The 20,927-nt window shown below is 46.3% G+C and overlaps 1 protein-coding gene across 1 annotated transcript in view; it reads left to right on the top strand.

Annotated features, from left to right (window-relative positions):
• The window catches only part of LOC144128678 (sushi, von Willebrand factor type A, EGF and pentraxin domain-containing protein 1-like), a 51,984-nt gene extending 33,150 nt beyond the window's left edge, over positions 1–18,834 (top strand). The window contains exons 21-34 of the mRNA XM_077662272.1: positions 4,405–4,669; positions 5,707–5,911; positions 6,630–6,780; positions 6,881–6,949; positions 7,100–7,234; positions 7,589–7,711; positions 9,905–9,942; positions 10,847–10,945; positions 11,023–11,074; positions 11,848–11,996; positions 12,595–12,909; positions 13,612–13,736; positions 15,141–15,328; positions 18,474–18,834. Of these exons, the coding sequence (XP_077518398.1) occupies positions 4,405–4,669; positions 5,707–5,911; positions 6,630–6,780; positions 6,881–6,949; positions 7,100–7,234; positions 7,589–7,711; positions 9,905–9,942; positions 10,847–10,945; positions 11,023–11,074; positions 11,848–11,996; positions 12,595–12,909; positions 13,612–13,736; positions 15,141–15,328; positions 18,474–18,685 (2,126 nt within the window). The 3' untranslated portion in view covers positions 18,686–18,834. The remainder of the gene's footprint in view (positions 1–4,404; positions 4,670–5,706; positions 5,912–6,629; positions 6,781–6,880; positions 6,950–7,099; positions 7,235–7,588; positions 7,712–9,904; positions 9,943–10,846; positions 10,946–11,022; positions 11,075–11,847; positions 11,997–12,594; positions 12,910–13,611; positions 13,737–15,140; positions 15,329–18,473) is intronic.
• The last annotated feature ends 2,093 nt before the right edge of the window (positions 18,835–20,927 follow it).

Below are 20,927 nucleotides of genomic sequence, written 5' to 3'. Positions count from 1 at the left end.
TGGAGTTTAGTAGTTTGAGGTAGGATCATTCGGCAACACGAGAATATTCCAGTAACAGCCGAAAGCATCTATCGCAGGTAATCTGTATGACTGTGCCACTGTAGGCGAGAGGAGAAGTAAACACCAAGGGTTTTACGTACGTTCACTATTTCTACGTTTCGAACTTCATATCGCAATGAGTAACCTGGTGGAACTAATTTTTTTTTTTGCGCGGAAAATAACAGCTTTAATTTTGGTTGGGCTAACCCTTATCCGGTTGCTTTGGACCAGGATTAAAGTTTTGAAAGGACATCGTTGCTCCACAGTATGAACTGCTCGATACTGGGACCTTGAAGAAGCAGGGCGCTGTCATCAGCATATATCACAAACTGAACAGAACAGTCTATGTTTACAATGTCAATGATATACGTATTGTATAGGAGATGATCTAATATGCTGCCGTGTGGTACGCCATATGTGATTGGTAGAAGAGCCGAGCATTGGTTTTTAATTGAAATACATTGATTTCTGTTCCTGAGGTAAGTTTCAATTATATTTAAAGGTGTCCCGCGAATGCCATACGTGGTAAATTTATTGATAATACCATGATCTATGCAGTGAAACGCTTTGCTGAAGTCCATAAAGATGCCAACTTTTAGCAGGCTATTGTCAATGTTCTGTAATTTTTTTCTTTAAGTACTAGCAAGGCTACCTCAGTCGACCGACCTTTTCTAAAACCAAATTGTGAGTCAGTTAAAATAGCCTTCTTGTCAAGGAACTTTGTAATACGAACGAACAGAGATCAACTTTTCCAACCCGTTCGAAATTGCGGGAAGCACGGAGATCGGCCGATAATTCGACGCCACGTCACGATCGCCACTTTTATAAATCATAGACACGCGCGCAGTTTTCATGGCGTCTGCGAATGCGCCAGATACAAGTGATAAATTGAAAATATGAACCAGAGCAGAAGCTATAAATGGTAAGACGTACTTTACTAGCTTTATCTGTAAGTTATCGATATCTAGTGATCTGTTATTGTGTAGGCCCATAAACGTGCTCTGTACTTCATATTCGTCAGTTGGCGCAAAAAACACTGTGTCAGCTCAGCTAGAGTTGAGAGTGACTGTTTGCAGAGTACTTGTTCCTGGGGGATTGACGCTTACAAAATGTCTGTTAAAGTGATCTGCTAATGCACAACCCCACAGTTCACGACCATTGGCAGTCATTGTTTTTGGAACGCAAGGTGTGCTATCACGACTGAGCACAGTATTTAAAATTTTCCACGTGGTGCCACGTTGTTATTTGTTCACATGAGCAAAAAGTTGTTGATAGCAACTTATTTTCGCTCGCCTAAGCTCAGCGTTTAATTGATTTCTAAGGTTTTGAAAGGCTATCAGTGTATCTTCCGAGCGCGTATGGAGGAAAGGATCATACAGGCGTTTTTTATTTCTTATTTCCTTTATATGTTCCTTGCCAATCCACGGTTTCCTTATATTCTTTCACGGTCTAAGAGTTTTGAATGGAAAATGTTTTACGTATACACGCACGAAGCTTTGAATAAATTCATTGTACGCATCGTTCACATTTGTTTTACTGAACACCGTGGACCAGTTGCATGACGTGATATCTTTTTTAAACGATTGCAGCCTATCATCTGTAATACACTGTACAATACCAGCCTCCTGCAGTTCGCAAGGATGGTTACGGTAAATCATAAACACGGGACATCATATGCCAGCGTACAGGTTCTCTGGACTGTAGTTTTGATATTTGTCAAAATGAGGTCAAGAGCACTCGTAGTATTAATAGTAATTTGGGTAGGCGCAGTGATTAAGTTCACAAAACCACTAGATTGCTGCACGGTATTAAACTCGTGGACAGCATTCGTTTAATCTAGAATATCTAAGTTTAAATCTCCCCCACTGATGAGATAAAAATTGTTTGCACGAACATAATCCAGCAGGAATTCGAAAAACTGCATAAAGCTACCAATGTTTCCGCAAGGCGGACGATATATAGCGCAAATAGCTTCATTCTTACTTTTGAAAGTTAATACTTCAAAGTCACTAGTTATTCTGCTAAAATCTGTTACAATTTCACGTGTCTTGTGCGTGGCAACATGTACTGCGACACCACCACCTCGTCTGTCCGTACGGTTCAGGAAAAAGTTGTCACAGCATTTCAGTTTTAACATATCATAACCATTGTAATACTATGTCTCAGAAAGCATGAGCATGGTAAACTCGAAGCCGATCTCTTTCAAAAAGGGGGTAATAGTGTCTTATTTGCCATTGACGACACGCGCTTAATATGAAGAAGAGACTGGCACGAATGGTCGAGGGGGCAAAGATCATGCGGAAGGATAAGTTCATCGTAATGCATGTTAGAGCGTGCCATGGGTAAGAACATTTGTTTTCACAGCAGCGAGTGCTTCCACGGATTTGTAGGAGCAGATCTTATTGAGGCAGCTTTCGTTTGTAATCGCCACGACCGGGCTGCCGCCAGCCTTTGTGGAAAAAAATGTTTCCATCGAACGACCAGACCGACTCCCACTGGTGTTCGTGCTTCCGTTTAACAGCCATTGCGAGCAGCTTTTCTAGCATTAGGGTGATGTTCATTCACGAAATATGGGTCAGGTCGAGATCTTCGTTTGTGAGGTGCGTCTTTTTGGCCTTTCTTAGGACACTGTCTCGTTTTGCCCGCGACCTGAGTTGCACAACAATGCTTGTCTTATCATCTTTCCGCGTGGGCACGCGATGGCATACTTCTATGTCCATTTGCACAATAGCATATTTAAGTCCTTCTTTTCCCGTCTTGCGTCTTGTCCAGTCTGGTTTCTTGAAATGTGAAGGAAATAGTTAATCACTGATAATAAATACTGTCAGGAATTAAGCATTTGTTCAGCAAGTTAACCGGAGGCCAAGGCCAGTGGAGTCCTGGTATAAGGAATCCATCTGCAAAGCTCAAAAGCACTTTTCTCTTACGGCTTCAATAGAAATATTTTTCCTCCTCCTTCTGCTTAACTCCTGCCACTTGTTAGAATTTGGGCTTAAAACTGAACGTGGTTGCGTGAAACGAGACAAATCCCTGCTAAGCGTGCATTAAAGGGACTGAAAGGAAGATTCTATTCATATTGTGTTATTTGTAAACAAAAATAAGTAAATAGATTATGTGGCTCTCCTTCGATACGTGTATGTTTTTACGGCATCAAAAGAATAATTTATTGAGGAGAAAATTGGATCTAAAAATTTTCCCACCATTCGACTCAAACTCGCGACTATGGTGATCGCTGTTATGAAGTGAACAGCGGCGTAACGTAGCCTCAGGGATTCGAAAATACGAAGTAAATCATGGCGTAACCTAGCCACAGGGATTCGCACGGTGAAAAAACAACTGTATCGACGACCCCAGTTAGCCTGAAAGAGCAGCCGAAGACGGCGACACCAGTATTAATTTTTTTCACCATTTCTAGTTTATAAAAGGTTCGTTTTCAGAGAGAGTCGTCTTTGTTATGGTAATGCGGTAATCTGTGGATACAGGCCAGCTGTAACTTGTCGTCAGCGTCCCCTTTAGCCTCACGCAACGTTTAGATAGGCGACATAGCTTCCCGACTTGGCGGCTGAATTTCTAATTCGACGATAGATGTCGGGATGGTGTGAAGAATATGGCGGCGGATGCAGAGAAAACAAATGGTTTGGTTGGCGGGGGTTTAACGTCCCAAAGCGACTCAGGCTATGAGAGACGCCAGAGAAAACAAATGATAAAAATTAAAGCTGCATGGCGTGCCTAATAATAGGTGCCCGAAATGAGTTCGCGAGCTTCCGAGGACCAGTGAATACAAACCCATACCGTACGTCTGGAAATAAGTGCTGCGTTTCGGTGCGATGCGAAGGTGGTAGCGATATATCACAGTAGCCTGTTTATGGGAAAAGAGTGGCATTACTACATGCAGCACCACGCGCCACAATATGCAGCACTATATGAGAAGAAAAATGCGAGATAAAACGGAGCGGAATTGGCAGGAAGCTGTGCGATACGCAGAAGAAGAGCGAAGAATAAAAAAAAAAGAATTAAATAAAAAGGAAGTGACGCCGGGTTCTCCAAACAAGAGGTTAAAATAAGAGGAGGACATGGTGATAACGATGCACCTTCTCTTGTCCTGTTTGTTAGCACTGTTGACCTTGTTTACAATGGAGTAAACACAACACCAGCATGTCTTCAACGCGGTTCGCAAAGCGCCACAATGGGTAACAGTTGGTACCTAGAAAAGTTGCTCCGCTTTGTGGCAGTGCGAAAACTCTGCTTGCTAGGCTCTTCACTTCTTGATGAAAAGAAGAGTCATAGGTCTGTACACCGGAATGAGAAAAATAGAAAACAAAGAAAATATTACCTCATCGCAGTTTTTTGTTTCTCTCTGCCCAGTGCGTTCGTCGCAGTTCTCGTTGAACTTCCCGAATGCCTCCGTCCTGAACTTCGCCAAGGTCTCGCTGAACCGCTTCCTGAGGGCCTTGACGCTGTCCTTCCTTATGAAGACTATCCAGAGCAAGGAACGCGGCACGGTGGTGTCCTACGCGTTCATCGATCCACGCACGACGACACTTCAGGACAACGCGCTCACAATCTCCGACCCCAACAACCTCCTGCTCTACGTCTTCGGCGAGAGCTTCGACACGAAGACAGTAGCCAAGTGAGGAATGCTCTTAACGTATTTGTGGCGGTTCTACTCAGTTCTACTCAGCTCAGGTTCATGCTGCCTGGCTTCATCATCTATATGTAACGAGTCTCATAACAATTTTTTAGACGCTATACACCACTTTAGGACATTCCACCGGACTTATTTGCCATCTTTACACACTCTAATAATGCACGCACTCACTACTCTTATGCACTATACGCCCGGTGTTGATTTTACCATGTGTAGATATTTTAGCTTGAGTCGACCAAAAACCTTGTGTCTGGCGCATTTTGGCCTTAGATGCCCTTGCGTAAAAAAAAAAAACCTATCATCATCATCATCATCTACTCAGCTCAGCGTTCTCCATTCGTTTGTGCATGTAATAAGGACAAAAATTGGAAGGGACACTTAAGCTCCGCCTTAAGGGTATGACGTGATAGCGCAATTGGTCTTTCTCAGCTTCACACCTGTAGATCCCTCGGAGACATCATACCACTTCGCACTGGTGTAGCGGTTAGACGATGCGCCACTGCCCTGCAGTGCCACTGCTGGGGCTTGTGCGACCCAAGTTGCTCTTCCCGAATGACCAATCATTAATTTAGCTGGCACCATCCACTGTGGTCAGCTTGCTCACAATCCGCCGGGCAGGTTGTGATGACGCCACAAGGTCACGTGACTTAGGTGACCCATCTGGTTGGTTGCTTCTCCGGGGATTTTACACTCACAATGCCGTCGACGCCGACACCGACGGCGACGACGCCGGATTTCCTGCAGAACGGGCGTACTAACGTTATCGCGTTAAAAGCAAAGCGGAGGATGTCTAGTGATAGTGGTAGTAAGACATACGAATACATAACGTTATGCAAACTTGCAGAACTCTCGCTGGCCGCCAGCGCGCCCAGTGTAAGATTGTTCCTCAGGATTTGAGGGAAATTAAGGTCACGAAGACCTCGAGAATTTTACATGCTCGTTAGTGAAAGTGTGCAGAGCTGTTTCTCAAGAAGTGTTCCTTGTACTGACCTGCCGTATTTGGTAATCGTGTCTCGCAGCGATGGCCAGTGGCACAGCTGCGCAGTCACGTGGGACAGCACGGACGGAGAGTGGGTCTTCTACTGGGACCAGCAGGAGAAGATTCGGGGAAACCGGGCGGCTGGCGAGCACCTCTTACCGGGCGTGCTGGTCGTGGGCCAGGACCAGGACGACCTGGGCAGCGCCTTCAGTGGGATCGAGGCCTACTCGGGGCACGTGGCGGAGGTGCGCACAGCTACGCTCATAACAAAGTGACTTCGTCGACAGTGATCCTGGTGGGAGAGTCAAGATAGAGAAGTTGAGCAGATTATTGCCTCCTTCTCGGTTACTTTAGAACCGAAGGACGGCGAAATTGCTGCAAAGCAAGAAGGTGGATGGACAGTGAAGCACTCTGCATGATGACAATGAAGCACTCGTGTTTGTGAAGCTTTTCACAGGTAGTAATGAAAAAACATTTTTTAAAGCAGTAAGAAACAGCCGAATGCACTAGACGCGGGTACTGCCGAAGCTGGGCCAAACTTGAGCATGACTGCCCTTCAACGCAAACATGCTATTCTGGACCGCTACGTAAACCGATAGGCGTCAGTAAAGACGTTAGTTACCAAGACGCCTAAACCATGCAAACGAAGACGTGTTATAATAAAGAGCACTGTGAGAGTAGGTGATTGATGGAGCTTAACAGCAAATTAAAACCGAAGCCTTGTCAGCTGTTAGCGACAGCCAATGCATTGCTCATTAAAGTATACCGCGGCTGCTACGAGACTGATTAGCAGTGAAACCTACCTATCAGTTTCTATTGCCCTTTCCTATTCTGCCAGCACACATGTTGCTAGCTGTAAGACTGCAGTCAGTTTTCTTCTGTGTGCATGTCATTCAGAGAAGAAGCTACAGAATCAAGACGCTTGACTCGTACGTTTTGGCGCGCGTCGCTATATAATTACAGATGAACTTGTGGGACTACGCCATGTCGGCTGCCGAGGTCCAGCGCCTGTCAAAGGAATGCGGTCTAGTTGGAAATGTCATCTCATGGCCCGAACTTCACCAACATGCCAGCAAAGGCGTTGTCTCCGAGGGAATAGCAGAGCCATGCGCAGGTATCCGCTACGGTGCATCTCTTTTTCTTGCTGTCGAAGCCATCTTCGATCCCATGCGTCGATACTTTTATAACGCCCATTTCTCCCATGAATGATTCAGGCTCTGCGGTTAGCAGGGACCAGCAGGATGACGTCTTGTGCCACGACGCCTCTAATTCCTTCGAAACACGTAAGTTGTGATCGAACCGCTCATTTAGCGATAACTTAAAGAAAAAATAATGGCAAAGACTTAGCAGACAGTTAACGACAGAACTTCACTAATTATTCTTCATAGATTCTGCATTCCTTCTGCATCTAATTGAAGGCTGTTTACTTGCAGGTGCTCGCTGTTCCAAACGGGTATCTGCGTGCAGCACGTCTCCGTGCCAGAACGGCCAGGCATGCGTCGATAACGGCGACGGCTCTTCCCAGTGCCAATGCGGCGACTCTTACGAAGGCCGATACTGCCAGTACGGTGAGGGAGCCCGGACTTGTCATTTTACTGCCTCGGCAGTATAGTCCTCTTTTGGCGAAGAAGCCGCTGTCAGTGTGTGCGAAAAATCCCGCTTGCGAAAAATGCCTTTCCAGCCTCTGCGACGTCGATGACTGTGAGTTCGGCTAAGCTAGTCGTTATCAGACCCAGATCAACAGTTTTTAAAGATCTCTGCTTCTTTCATTTTGTCAGTTATCGACAGAAAACGAGCAGACAATAAGTTTTTTTTTTTTCGCGCTTCACATATTACTCCGTATGTTTCCCCCCCCTCGTCACTCTGTTTTGCCGAGACAACTGGATTGGTCTTTATTTTCATGACGTGTTTTTAACTTACAGATGTGGACGAATGCTTAACCGGAAGGCACAACTGCTCACACATATGCGTCAACGAGCATGGCTCCTATAAATGCAGTTGTCCTCAAGGAATGTTTCTCAGTGACGATGGTGTCACCTGTCTGGGTGAGAGGCGTTTTTAATGGCATTTTATATCGATTGTAAGAAAGTATGCGCGAAATGAAAATACGGGTTAGACAACAAAAGCAATTATAAACAACTGCCCGCTGTCTGCAGCGAGATGCGTGTCTGCTGCATTAGAAGAAAGGAACAGGGGTTGTGGCAAGAAGACCAAAGACATCGCTGATTTGCATTTTGCTGTTCGTACTCACTGACAAAAATTTGCGACTCTGCTGGAAGCTTTCAGCGCCTGAGTCCACTTGCCTACGCGTACCACCAAAAACGCAGGTCTTTCAACTACGTAAATAATAACGCAATAGCCTTGTATAACCAATATAGAAAGTGATGAGCCGAGGGACACGGATGCAAAGCGTCAAGCAATCGTTTGCGGACGTCCTCAACAGCTTCCTAAAGAGGTCACCTTGTTCTGCTGAGCGCTACCACTCTCACCCTGAGGGTGAGAGAGAGAGAGAGACGCTTTAATGAAAAAGCAGAGAATTTAGCCGACATTTAAAAATCGCCGGCATGCTACTCTCTGTGGGGAAGGAAATTTGAGAAAGACGGATGGAGAGTGGTGCGGGAAAGGTAAAATTAAAGGAAGAAACGAAAAGAGGGAGAACATGAAATGCGGTCTTTAAATGCCTACTAAGGTGCATGGGCGACAGCCGCTTGCATTCGAGAGTCGGCGCAGCGATGTGACACGAAACGCGAATTCATCGTCGCTCTTCCAGCGGTTTCACGCAAACGAATGGCGCTGTTGAGACTACGAGTGGTGTAGTGGACGGGTGGTTAGCTTTCCTTTGTAGCCGTATGGCCGCCCTTGTTTGGATGCCAATGAGTAATTACTTCCTTATCATAAAGCCTTATCATGCCTTCAAGCTGAAAACATATCAGCTGGAAATCCATAACATTTGCAAAATAATAACAAAGAAAGTCAGTTATCAGTTCATTCAGTTCGTTCGTGCGGCGTCACATCACTAAGCCGACATTAGTGTTTGAAGGGCAGTTCGGAACTTTCGTGTGGAATGACCAAACTTCGCAACGACTGGTACCATATGCGCCTAAAGGTTTGGGCACTGCACGGAGGCCTACGCACACTGTTTGGCAGAGACATACGGCGAGTATGAAGGGCTGTTGTGACAACAACTCCAGAGCTGTTCAGCCTTGGAACGGTCAGGATGGCAGTTACCCTTGCCCCCGAGTGGTATGAAACGCTCGCGAAATAAAACGAACTGAACCGGTGGAAGAACGGAACCTGTGAGTCCTATATTTTCTATACAAAAGTACGTGTACACTGTGCTTAAACAATGCACATTCGGTAGATTCGCAAAGTTGGGGCTGCCTAAAAAAAATATGAAAAGAGTAGCCCCTCTTGCATCGCTTGCGCATAACAGGTTTAACGCAACCATCATCATCATCATCATCATTACCATGATGGTCATAATGAAGTAAACAGGCCCTTGCGCACATACGAAGTTGGAAAAATGAAATATTAAGTGGAGGAATGTAATTTAAAGCGAACCAATAGCCAGAGAAGCGGTCCCGGAAAAACTCTCCTGGTTTCCACTGGGATGCAATTGAAAGGAATGGGTGGATGGGAAAGAGAAGTGGGATGCTGGGAACCGATTATGGGTGTTGAGTTGAGAATGGGAACAGTGCGGGATACGGTAATTGATCCAAATAGAGTCGAGCTCTTCCTCGGGCCTCCGTAGAAGGCGAGCATTCGCTCTCCGCCTATTAAGCGTCCCTCGGCCATCAAGGAACGTTCGCGGGAGTCTACGACCCTCCGAGACAGGGTACGTTACAGGGGCCGAGGTCTTGGGTCCTCTACCCCAAGCCCCACCTCGACCGACCTCGAGCACTAGCGACCCGTGTTTTCGTTCGCCCCGAAGCTGCTTCAGCTCTTAATCCAAGGAAGCTGTTCACGCGCTCTAATCTTTTCGCGGTGCTGGCTAAGTGCTGAGGATGTCTAGGTCCTCTGCTAGAAGTTATCTTTATGTCCTCACTTCTCCTCTCCCACATCTTCTGTGATGCGGGCACTCTCTGTGTACGTACACGTGCTGCATCTAACGTACTTGTGTGTATGGGCACCGCTTTAAGCCTCAGTTCTAGTGCCCGTATCAATGTGATCCTTCGGTCGGCCGTCTTCTCCAGCATTTCACTAAAAAATTTCTTTTTTCTTCCCCAATACCACTACAGACACGAGTTACTGCACCGACGGTCCGTCGACATACCTTGTAAGTATGCACTTCCTGAAAGTGCCAGTACATGTATTAACGCTCAAAGATAATACGATGGGTTATAGGTTACCGTGTTCCGCAACTTGTTGCCGTAGAGCGGTACCTGGAAAGGACGCTAATAAAGATATTTTCTGTGTACTTTAAATTCATCGCGTATAAATAATTTTAAGCGCAATTCACGCAGGATTCAATGCATTATTTCCCGGAAATTTGCTTTCAAAAAGGCCATTTGTATTTCCGGCGCTATCACTGTGGAAGGTGACGTCATTCATGATATAAGAGTATGCCTCCTTGCCGTGTAGTGAAGCCGCAACTAATTTTAAAAAGGTAGTATCTAGCACCAAAAAAGGTTGCAAAGCAGATACGTGTATTAAGAGACTATAACAACGATGTTTCATTAAGTTTGCTTACAATAAAAGGCGTACGGATGTCAAGCGCACTGAGCATGAAACCTCAGGGTGCAAACTGATGGCGCGCCACACATTACACGTCCCGACAATAGTTTGTTTCATCCTTGTCTCAGGCCACCAGCGTCTCCAGGTCTCTGTTTTTAAATCAGCGTTTTATTGATAAATAAATAGTCTATAGAGCTAGGATAAATGCTCAGAGCATTATCCATAGAGCTAACTGTGCCCTTGCAGCAATGAGTGAAGTGCACTACAAGGTAACTTTCAAACACATTCACAACTGCTGCAGCCCATGCTCAGTTTCTTCACTGCTTTCATTCGGCGAATACAGTGAAATTAAACGTGCATGATCATAATTGTAGCCGGAGTCAGTGCGCCTATTGTGTACCAACGCTGAAAGCTAAGACAACCCAATGAGCGATACAGTTCACAGTGTGGTTCGCAATGTAAGACCAAACGAAAACAATGGTGGGAATTGCACTTCTCGTTTACAGGACGGAGAATCGTGGCAGCGTGACTGCGAACTCTGCAGTTGTAAGAGCGGAGTGGTCGACTGCTCTCCTATCGTCTGCCCATCGGTGACGTGCCAGAGCGTGAGTGTTTTGCGCTTTCCCTTCTTGCACGGTGTTCTGAGAGCAGCGCTCGGCTCACTCTGCACTCACTCCGCTAGGGCGAGGTCCTCTCCAAGAAACCCGCTCAATGCTGCCCGTCCTGCGTCGACGGTACGTGCGCTCTTCTGGCCTCGCATTGCGCTAGCTTTTGGCTTTTTTAGATTGCGTAGGTTACGACCGGAATTGTGAGACCATGATAACCAATGATCAATTCAGCACGCAAAGCAAATGTCTACGGGCGAAATCTGTAATTCGAAAAGTCTCAGTTAAATGCAAATCTTATAATAATGGAGAAACGTCGAAGCTCCTAACACCATGTCGCTAGCTTTCTCGCATATTTGTAACACGTCGCAAGGAAACCTACAGAAAGCAGGCGACAGACGGCGATGGCAGTAATTGGGGACTTCAGCGTTAAATAGGTTATTGGCACCGGAAGGTAATGGGAAGCCGAGAGTCTGGAGAAACTATTTAAAGAAAAATGAAAGGCTGTTAGCACAGACGTATAGCACGGCCGGGTGTAATGTATTCACAAGCTAAACCTAAATATTAGGATATCGCCAAAGTAAGTACCTCTGCAGATGAGTACAGATACAAAGGCTGTCATTGGGAGTTTTTTCCCAATCTCCGAAAGCAGGGGATAGGTGCTGTTCTGCTTTAACTTTCACAGTTAACTTGAACTTTTTGAGCAAAGCGGCGCCGTTTAGCACACCTGAAGGTGAGAAAAGTAGTACTAAACAGTTACACTGCTTAGTTCGCCAGCTGAAAAAACGTACACCGAGCTCGCTTTTCTTCGCGAAATGCCAAAGGTGATAAAAGCCGGTTCAGTTTTGCAGCTAAAGAATATCAGGGCATGAACTCGACTCACAACCAGTTTTGCATTTCAGAGCCACCGAAATGCACGTTGCTCAGGAACAAGACGCTGACTACATTCGACGGCCTCTCGTTCACTCTGAGTCCGCAGAACGAATACACGTTGTTCGAAGACTGCTACTACGGCAACTTCTACGGCTACGTCAGCTACGATAAACGCAAGGTTAGTTATGGCGTCCTAAGAGTTGTGCAGCAGAGTAGGACGCAACGAAATGGTATCGCTTCTTTAGTTTCCTGTCAACGGTGAAGAGGCCAGCGGCTCACAGCAACAAGACCTTGGCTTAGGTTATTAGCGTGCGTGCGTGTGTGTGTGCGTGTGCGTGTGTGTGCGTGCGTGTGTGTGTATGTGTGTGTTTGACACGTTACAGAAGACGAGTAACAGACTACAACTACAATTACTGCATCTGAAATGCATCTGATTTCAGCGTCAAGTTACAAGCTCCAAAAAGAGCCTAAACAACTGCAAAAGAGCAATTAATTACTATTATGTTATTTCCCTTCCTGCATTTAGTAGCATAATATATATATACGCGGAAAAGAATGAGCAGGTGCGGTTTCTTGATCTGTTTATTCCTATTCGTACGAGGTAACTCTCACCGGCAGTGGTTCTCCTCTTTTTTATCGGTATTTTCTCGGCGTTTCCTCCTGAAAACATAAGCAGCGACACTAAACACTGTCTTTGCGTACATCGATCTTTACAGCGTACGGCAGCCACACGGTTTGCTAGCCATTCACTTCACACCCTTTTCTTTTTCCCCCAGGCCATCGTTCGCGTGTACATCCACTGCCTGACCGCCACGCTGTACTCGAACGGGCGTGCGGTGGTTGGCGATAGGGACGTGCAGTTGCCGCACCGGGAGGACGGCATCCTGAGCCTCGATGTGGCCGAGGGCGGCGATGCAGTTCAGCTGCGCACCCACCACGGCCTCGTCGTCACGGTGCACAGCAACGCCACCGTGGTCACCTCCCTACCCGACGGCCTGGCGGGAAAGACGTGCGGCTTGTGCGGAAACGCCAACGGCCGCGCCCGGGACGATCTCACCACCAGGCACCATATCAGTGCCAAGACAACTGATGTGAGTGTTCTTCCTTTTCTTTCACTACCTTTTTCTTCCTTTGCCTTGCCTTACTCTGCCTGTCTTTTCCTTTACCATTTTTTCTTGCCATGCCTTACTCTGCCTTTAATTGCCTTGCCTTTGCTTTCCTTTCCTTGCCTTGCATTGTCTTTTTTTCCTTTCCTTGCCTTATTTTGCCTTTCCTTTTCCTTTATCTGCTTTACTTTTCCTTACTCCTCCTTTCCTTTAACCGCTTCTCCTTGCCTTGCCTTTCCTTGCAGTTTCTTGTCTCGCCTTGCCTCCTTCACCTCATTCCTTTCGTTTTCTTTTCTGCCTCAACTTTTTTTTTCTCTTTCTGTCCACGTTCCTTTCAGATTTCCTGTCTTGTCATTTAAGGTGTTTAGTTGTTTGAAATTCACCAGCTATTGCGGCCTTCAGCATCTGGAGCGTGATATCGCTACCTTAGCTTTTCGCTTCAACAAGGTCCGTACGCCATTCGCTTGGTAATACGTACCTGTCTCGCACACAACGTGTTTGGTGACTATCTTTGCACTCGACTGCCCTACTTTTTGTGCCCTCAATTTTTGGGCGGAGTGTTTTTAATAAGCCTCGATCAAGCAGAGTGTCAGCTAGAGAAAAATCACCGACGGTCACGGTTTTGATGACTCGTTTCGGAATATATGGATCAAGGTACCCGTGTCGTGTCTGGCATTCCGTTCGCAGGAGTTCCTTGCAAGCTGGAGCCTGCGGCCCAGGAAGCCGAAGGATAAGAAGCACGTGGCAGCCCTGTGCAGCAAGCTGCCTCATCCCGTTGCCAAGAGTGCAATTGGGAAGTGCAAAATGATCTGGTAAGAGCGAAGATCGAACGCCTCAGGAATGAAAGGCTGGGGATTTCACCGCCTTCCTTTATTTTCTGCAAGGATATAAAAAGGAAAGCCGTTTGCTGTGCGCGTAGCGTTCGTGCAGCTGTGAGCAGCAACTCTTATTTTCTGTTGATTAGTAGTTCTGTATCTCAATTTCACCGACGACATTTAAATCTTAAACGTCGTTAAGAGAATTTCTCAGTACGTGACAGTGTGGTAACACGTACAGCTAGTATAGATACTGGTACTGTTATCTTTGCAAGAAAAAGTAAAGAAGAGCGCCGAGATTTCGGCGTTTCAATGACCACAGAACAGCGCATATGTGCACCTTGCCAAGAAATATAAACATTGGGCCATGCCGCGAGCATTGAAAGTCGCGAAGGTGCGGAAAAATCAGGCGACATCCTTATTATTCATATCTTCCGACTACCTTGCAACCAATCCAGTATCCGTATAATTAATCGTAGAGCGTGGGAGCAGGAAAACAGCTTTCCGCAGAACTCCTCCATTCACATGGGTTCGGGTATAGTTTGACAACCATCATGCAGTCCACTTCTATAAATTAATCGACATTTTTTATACAGAAACATGCACCCACATTTTTAAATTTCTGATCATATGCGTGCCTCTTTGGTTAGCGGCCGTCCCCGAGACCGAAGCTGTAATGAAGGGCATTGCTTTGACTTTCTTTCTTGCGTTGCTATTTTTTCTTAGCAGTGCTGCTCTGTCTGTTTCTTTTTCTCTTTGTTAAGTGTCAGTGGACCCTTAATAGGGCCTAGTCCAGAGTCAGTGAAATCTGAATAAATGTTCATACACATACCGCACCGGTGGCATGGTGATTGAGCATCCGCCTCGCATGCGGGAGGTGCGGGGTTAAATCCCGAGTACCAACCGGTGATAATAAGGGTACAAGCTTCCCCTGGACTGGTGCTCGGCTTATTTAGTGCGAAGTGCTTAGGAAATGGGTCTTTGACCCCACCTCGAGCAAAACTAAAGTACCTTGTGCCATGGCGCTCTTTGCCCGCAGGTCCCTTTGCGCCATAAATATTCAGTATCATTATCAAGTTTTCAGGCACGAAAAGTATATATTGCCCTTTTTTTTTTGCTTTTCACACTCCTCGCTTATTTGGCCTCTTTCACCCTTACCTACTTCTGATCCCTGACTGCCTCACTGTTCTTCATGTGCATGTTGCATTCTTTGCGACTAGTGTGTTTATTCGTTTAATTTGTTTTGCTTTCTCACTGGATGTTCTTGTTATCTTGCACATTTTGCTCGGCCGTCGGACTCTAGCGCTTTGTAAATAAGTAAATACATAAATGTTGTTCTTCTCAACGCTCGACTGTTACGATGATCTTCACCCCCGTTGTCTCTCTGCGCTTATGCAAAAGGAACAGCCAGGCACTGCAGCCCTGCTTGACGCGCCTCAAGCACGCGCGGAGTTTCTTCGAGAGCTGCGTGGAGCAGGTGTGCGCCTGCCGCGGTGCTGGCTACTGCTACTGCGACTCGTTCGCTGCTCTCAGGCTGGCCTGCGAGCAGCTCAACATCACATTCAACCAGCTGCCCGGTAAATCGTGCGGTAAGTAACAACATTCTGTCCTGGCGTGCTTTTGCATATGCCCAAAAGATGCGCAGCAAATTCCCCTACTATCGCTTGAATATTAATATCAGCGCGCAAGATATAGTAGGATATCAGTCCGCAAAGCAGTTTGAGCCTAGCTCTGCAGCAAACTTATGATTTCAGTAGCCTATTTAAACAGCAGATTGTTCAGATTGTCTGCGCATGTTCGGCGCTCTGCATAAAGGAACATTGATTTTCTATAATGCGGAAATCTCATCTGGTTCACGGCTGACTCGTTTCCGGTTATGCTGAGCGCGATGCTTTGCCAGTGTGATACTTCGTTATAATTTATGGTACTTTATGGTACAGGTTATGTTGAGCGCGAGCGCGATACGTCTTTGTAGGTTACATGCATGACCACGGTTAACGCTCACTGTGCGCGTGGTCTCGCAGGTAGGAGGGCAGGTTTCGCAATGAGCCTGAAGAGAAAGAAATGGGCTTGGGCAGGGCATGTAATGCGAAGGCAAGATGACCGCTGGTCCTTAAGGGTAAAGGAGTGGATTCCAAGAGAAAGTAAGCGTAGCAGGGGGCGGCAGAAAGTTAGGTGGGCGAATGAGATTAAGAAGTTTGCAGGCAAAGGGGGGATGCAGCTGGCAAAGGATAGGGTTAATTGGAGAGACATGGGAGAGGCCTTTGCCCTGCAGTGGGTGTAGTAAGGCTGATGATGATGATGATGATGATGGTGGTGGTGGTGGTAGGTCTAGGAGAGGGATAAGAGGGGATGAGTGATAAAGGCTGCTGTCCTGCAGTATAAACTGAACTCGACAGATGGCGCTGATAAAATCAGGCGGCATCACATAGTAAAATACACAGAAATAGAGAAGCTCGCCAGCACCGCTTTCAGGATGCAATTAAAGAGCCCTTTTTGCTGCAGACGTCATTTTGGTTCACAGGGCTCCGCTGTGCTCACCTGTGGTTTGCGCAAGCATATAAATTTTTGTGTCTAGACTCTAGAGACACCCTAGAACCTGACAGCGGAGGAAGCGCTGACTATATCAACGCTCTAAGGCACACTATCCTAGTTGCATGCTGGGTCGCGGTGGAGTGACCCACGCTTGTGAAGTACAGGGAACTGTATGAAAGCTAGTCTGGTCGTGAATAGCCATGAAAAAGCAAACGACAACATGCTGACCTTAAGAATTCGATTTAAAGATGTCATGGTATCAGCTACGTGCGCGAGAGGAGGCAGTAAGTAGGCGAGGTTAGTCTTTTACAGCAATAGCTGAGAGTATGGAGTAAGGTGCGCGAATGAACTGGGATGAGATTACAATAATGTAGCGTGAATGCTTTTACAACACTTGAACCTTGTTATAAGAAAGTTGAAGGGGGCCCGGCGTTTACTTCGTTATAGCCGTAGCTTTCTTATAGCCCGTATTGACCAAGCCCCAAGGGGGATCGTCATTCCTTCCTTATATCCACTGTTTCGTTCTAAACGGTTTCGTTATATCGAGGTGCCACAGTATTCCTGCACTTCAGATGCCGCAGGTGCAAGGCGACTCTGCGGACCCATCTTCTATGTTATTTGTTCTTGTTTCCAACCTACCCTGTCTGGTCTCGTCTGTTCGCGCATGTTTCTGCGGACAACTTTCTTCCTTGGAAATTTGCGCTTCTTGGGCGGAGCCTAGTTCTGCTAATGGGCCAACGTGCATTCGGCGAAAGCCACCTCTTGCTCATGGCGTATGTCTCACGCACGCTGTGCTCATAGCAACCACTTTCCCTGGTGTACCTTGAACGGCAAACGTGGGCCGTCGCAGTTTCAGGCAGATAAAACCAAAGACCTGGTTACCTCTTGCGGAGAGGAGGCGGAGAACCTCTGGCGCGGCACAGGTTTCATTGACACCCTACTGCTGGCCTTCGTTTCTTTAGTAGGTTGCTCGAACTTCTGCTATGTACACGCAAGGCCGTTGTGCTTCATAGCTTGACTGCAGCGCAAACAGGCGAGGACAAAATAAACACAAAACGCTGGTGCGAGCACTTGTCTTAGGTTGTCCTCGCCTCCTAACGCTGAATCAGAAACTATAAAGCCACTCGCCCTATCCTCTCGCCGCTATACTTGTCACGGGAGACAACTGTTATTCATGTTTTTTCTTGTGTGCTACTACTCCATTTGTGTGTTTACGACCAACTCAGCGCACTCGCAAAACAGGAAACGAGTACTTTATTCGCTTTTAGGGTTTATTTAAAGCTTAAAGCGGAAAAAAGCTTCCGGTGAACAAAACTCCGTTCATTTAGTTTCACTTCGTGTTGCAGCCGTGACTCGTGTGGCTCACGACAGTTCTGCATCTTAAAAGCTTCAAAGTCTACATTCTTTTCTTCTCGTCTCAGACTTTTCTGCCCCTTGAAGTGCAATGATTAGTCTATGCTGCTGGTGCATCCGGCTTAGAGCTGCGCTCAGCATCCGTTTTTTGAATCAAAAAGCTTCACTACACCAGCTTTTGGAGCCGTCAACGGAGCCAGAAGTTTGACCTTGAATGTTGCTAGAGGTCAACCAAGGGAATGACGCCTGTCTCACATATATCGGTGGACACCCGAACCGCGCCACAAGCGAAGGAAAATGAACGTTGGTTTTTAGAAAAAGAAATGGCGCCTGTCTCCCATTGCGCCATTTCCTTACCCCCCAAAAAACAATTTCTTTTTCAATTTGGATTTCTGAAATTATCTGCAAGGTTTGCGCGCCGTTTGGAACTGAATATGGTTCCATATATCCGCATACAACGAGCAATAATACAGTTGTAAATATCACCGAAGCTATATTAAATATATACTGTCTTGTGTGAATGCCTTTAATGTCGTTTCGAAGAAAGCAAGATGTTTAACAAATGAAAAAATGCCGCCTACTACTGTGTGTGTGTGTCAGTATGGCTATCGATGGAAACCGCCAGTCGCTCGACTACAAACGTATCCAGGAAGATGCAGCTTTTCGCTTTCGACAAGGCTTAACCTGAGCTAAACCACCGCCAATCTCTTATTGACGGAAGCAATAAACAAGTATTAATCGCTGGTTATATAGGATTTTCTCAAGGATGGAGCGGCCTGTCGAGGTGAGGTAATTTCATCCCGTATTAATCGCCAAAATGCCTTCTTCTCTTCACCACCCGCGCAGAGATGCCCTGCCCGACGGGAATGGAGTTCCACACGTGCGGCCCTGGCCAAGTCCCTCGGTGCTCGCCTCTCAAGGAGGAGTCCGCCGACGGGGCGCCTTGCGTGCCAGGCTGTTACTGCCCCTCGCACCTGATTTGGCACAAAGGAAAGTGCATTGAAAAGAACAAGTGCCCGGCTAAGTCGCTGCGGAAGTTCTGGTTTAGGCCAAGCTGAGAGCCAAACAAGAATTTAACACGATTTCATTGCTGCTTTCTTCTCTTTATTGTCATCTACTTTATTATAATAGGTCCTTCCCTGAGGCAGTTGCCATCACATCGTGTCGTTTTTTGTTTTATTGAAAAATAAACTATGTACTCCTACAAGCCAGCTTCTCCGCACTGGTGAACATTCTCTTCGATTTGAGAGTATTTCGCGAACGAAGCCGGCTTAGGTCGTCTGAGCTTTGATGTAAAAGAGGAAGAAAATGTTTATCGTTCTGCAAGAACTGAACAGTTTCCCCGTGTGTTTCGGCTCAATAACGCCTATTCAGTAGTTAATCATGGATTTCAATGCATGTTCGTTCATAGGAGAAGAAAACTTCCAAAAACATATTTTATTTCTACGTTTACAACATGATTTCAGGGCTACTGTAATCGCCAGTGCCCTAAACACATGTGCGCATGTTTCTGTGGAGTATGGGTTGGCTGTTTAATGCGGTCATGCTGCAGTCTTTGCCACCCTTAACCGTTGCTCCGAGTTCGAAGCTTTACAGCTTAAGTGAACATTGTGGATAACTTCCCGAAATGAATGTTCTAAGTCAAAACATTTTTTGGCTCTTTCTAGGAACGTGGTCGTTTTTTACGGCCGGAAAAGACGGATCGGTCACCAAGAAAATTGAATTTCACAATCTTTCCGCCGGTCGATCAGAATTCGTGACGTCCTTACCGAAAAGGACGGGTTTCCACCGTTTTGGAGTGAATGGAGGCGTAGCGTGGCCTCTGGGATCTGCGTTGAAAAATCTGTGTCGCCGCACTCATTTTACTTGCGAAATCGTCCAGAGGGGGTGACACCTGGGTTTAGTTTTTTTTTTAATATTTTCTAGCCAATAAGAGCTCAGCTTTCGTTGACAGCAGTATCTCGGTCGTAAAAATGCCGTACTCTATAGATGAAGGCAAACTTCAATTTCTCCTCAGTGTCCCTTTGATAGAGCTTCCCATCGAAACCGCAATAAAGTGAAAAACGTCTGGAGAGTGGAACAAAAACTTGTGCCATGTCCCGTCGCTGTTGAAGCGAAGGGAAACACGAAGCTAAACGTCACTGTTTTGTTAGGTCCTTTAGCTGCCACGCCTTAAGGTCAACTGTGTACGCACACCTGGTGTTCAGTGTGGTATGAAGTGACTCTGAGCGCAGGTCTTGCAGGAATCGATAGTGAAATCACAGATTGAAAAAAAAAAAGAACTTGTGGCTAACTCTTCATCAAGTTCACGGATTACTTGTCCATGAACTTTTACGGTCCTGAGTGAAAAATGAGCGCCCTTAAATTTCCACACGCCACGTTCACTCTTTTTATGGCGTATTTCCGAGCACCGTCAGTTAACCGTCTCAGGTACACACAAAACAAACAACGGATGGGAAAATCAATACAACAATCTTCTTCGTTTAATACGGCCTCGTAAAAAACTACGAATAACTCAACTGGTGGCAAAAGAACAGTGATGTAGGTTGGGACCACCCCCTTTGCGTAGTCTATATAACCGCTCGGTTTGTTGAGTAAACAATCATTCATGCACCACATTTTGCCGATTCTACAGTGATCATCCATAACTTCAGTGACTTCACCACAGGGACCATTGTTCCTGAGGATGTCACGCAGCTTACATGCACACAGGGGAAACACGGAATCACAATTTCTGACTGCCATTTGAGGCACCCAGATCGCATACAAGCCTAGAAGAAACAGCCATTATACGGAATCAGCTCCTTCTTAACAGCGATAAACTGAATACCTCTGGGTGCGAGCGGCAGGTTTTCCTAGTGCTCTCGCGCAGTGATCCGCTGTTCGCGCCGCCGCGGGTGCGACTCCCAGTTGTGTATATTTCACTTGGCACAAACCCACAAACACTGCAAGCATACAAACATGCCAAGATCTTGGTCGAGGTTTACACATTGGAATAGTGAGATCGCAGTAATACACATCAACGGAAGCCATTCATTCTTCATTTCCGGCATCAATAGAACCATCGACCCCTGAATCAGGCGATCAATCAACTTAGCTACGAGTTCGCATTTCTTTTACTGCCGTCGTCAATCATCGCCAGGTGTTGTTTTACCCTTGCAACTACACGGGTGCCCTTTTTTAATTCTTTAGGACAGAAGTGACGCCAGAACCAAACACCTCTGGGCACGCACCTAATGAGAGAGATTGTAGGCTCTGGCTAAGAAATTCACAAACTAAGCCGCGCGGGCAAAGTAAAAA

Source organism: Amblyomma americanum, chromosome 4 (genome assembly GCF_052857255.1).
Source record: "Amblyomma americanum isolate KBUSLIRL-KWMA chromosome 4, ASM5285725v1, whole genome shotgun sequence".
Classification (NCBI taxonomy): domain Eukaryota; kingdom Metazoa; phylum Arthropoda; class Arachnida; order Ixodida; family Ixodidae; genus Amblyomma; species Amblyomma americanum.
This window is presented reverse-complemented; position numbering and strand designations above follow the sequence as displayed.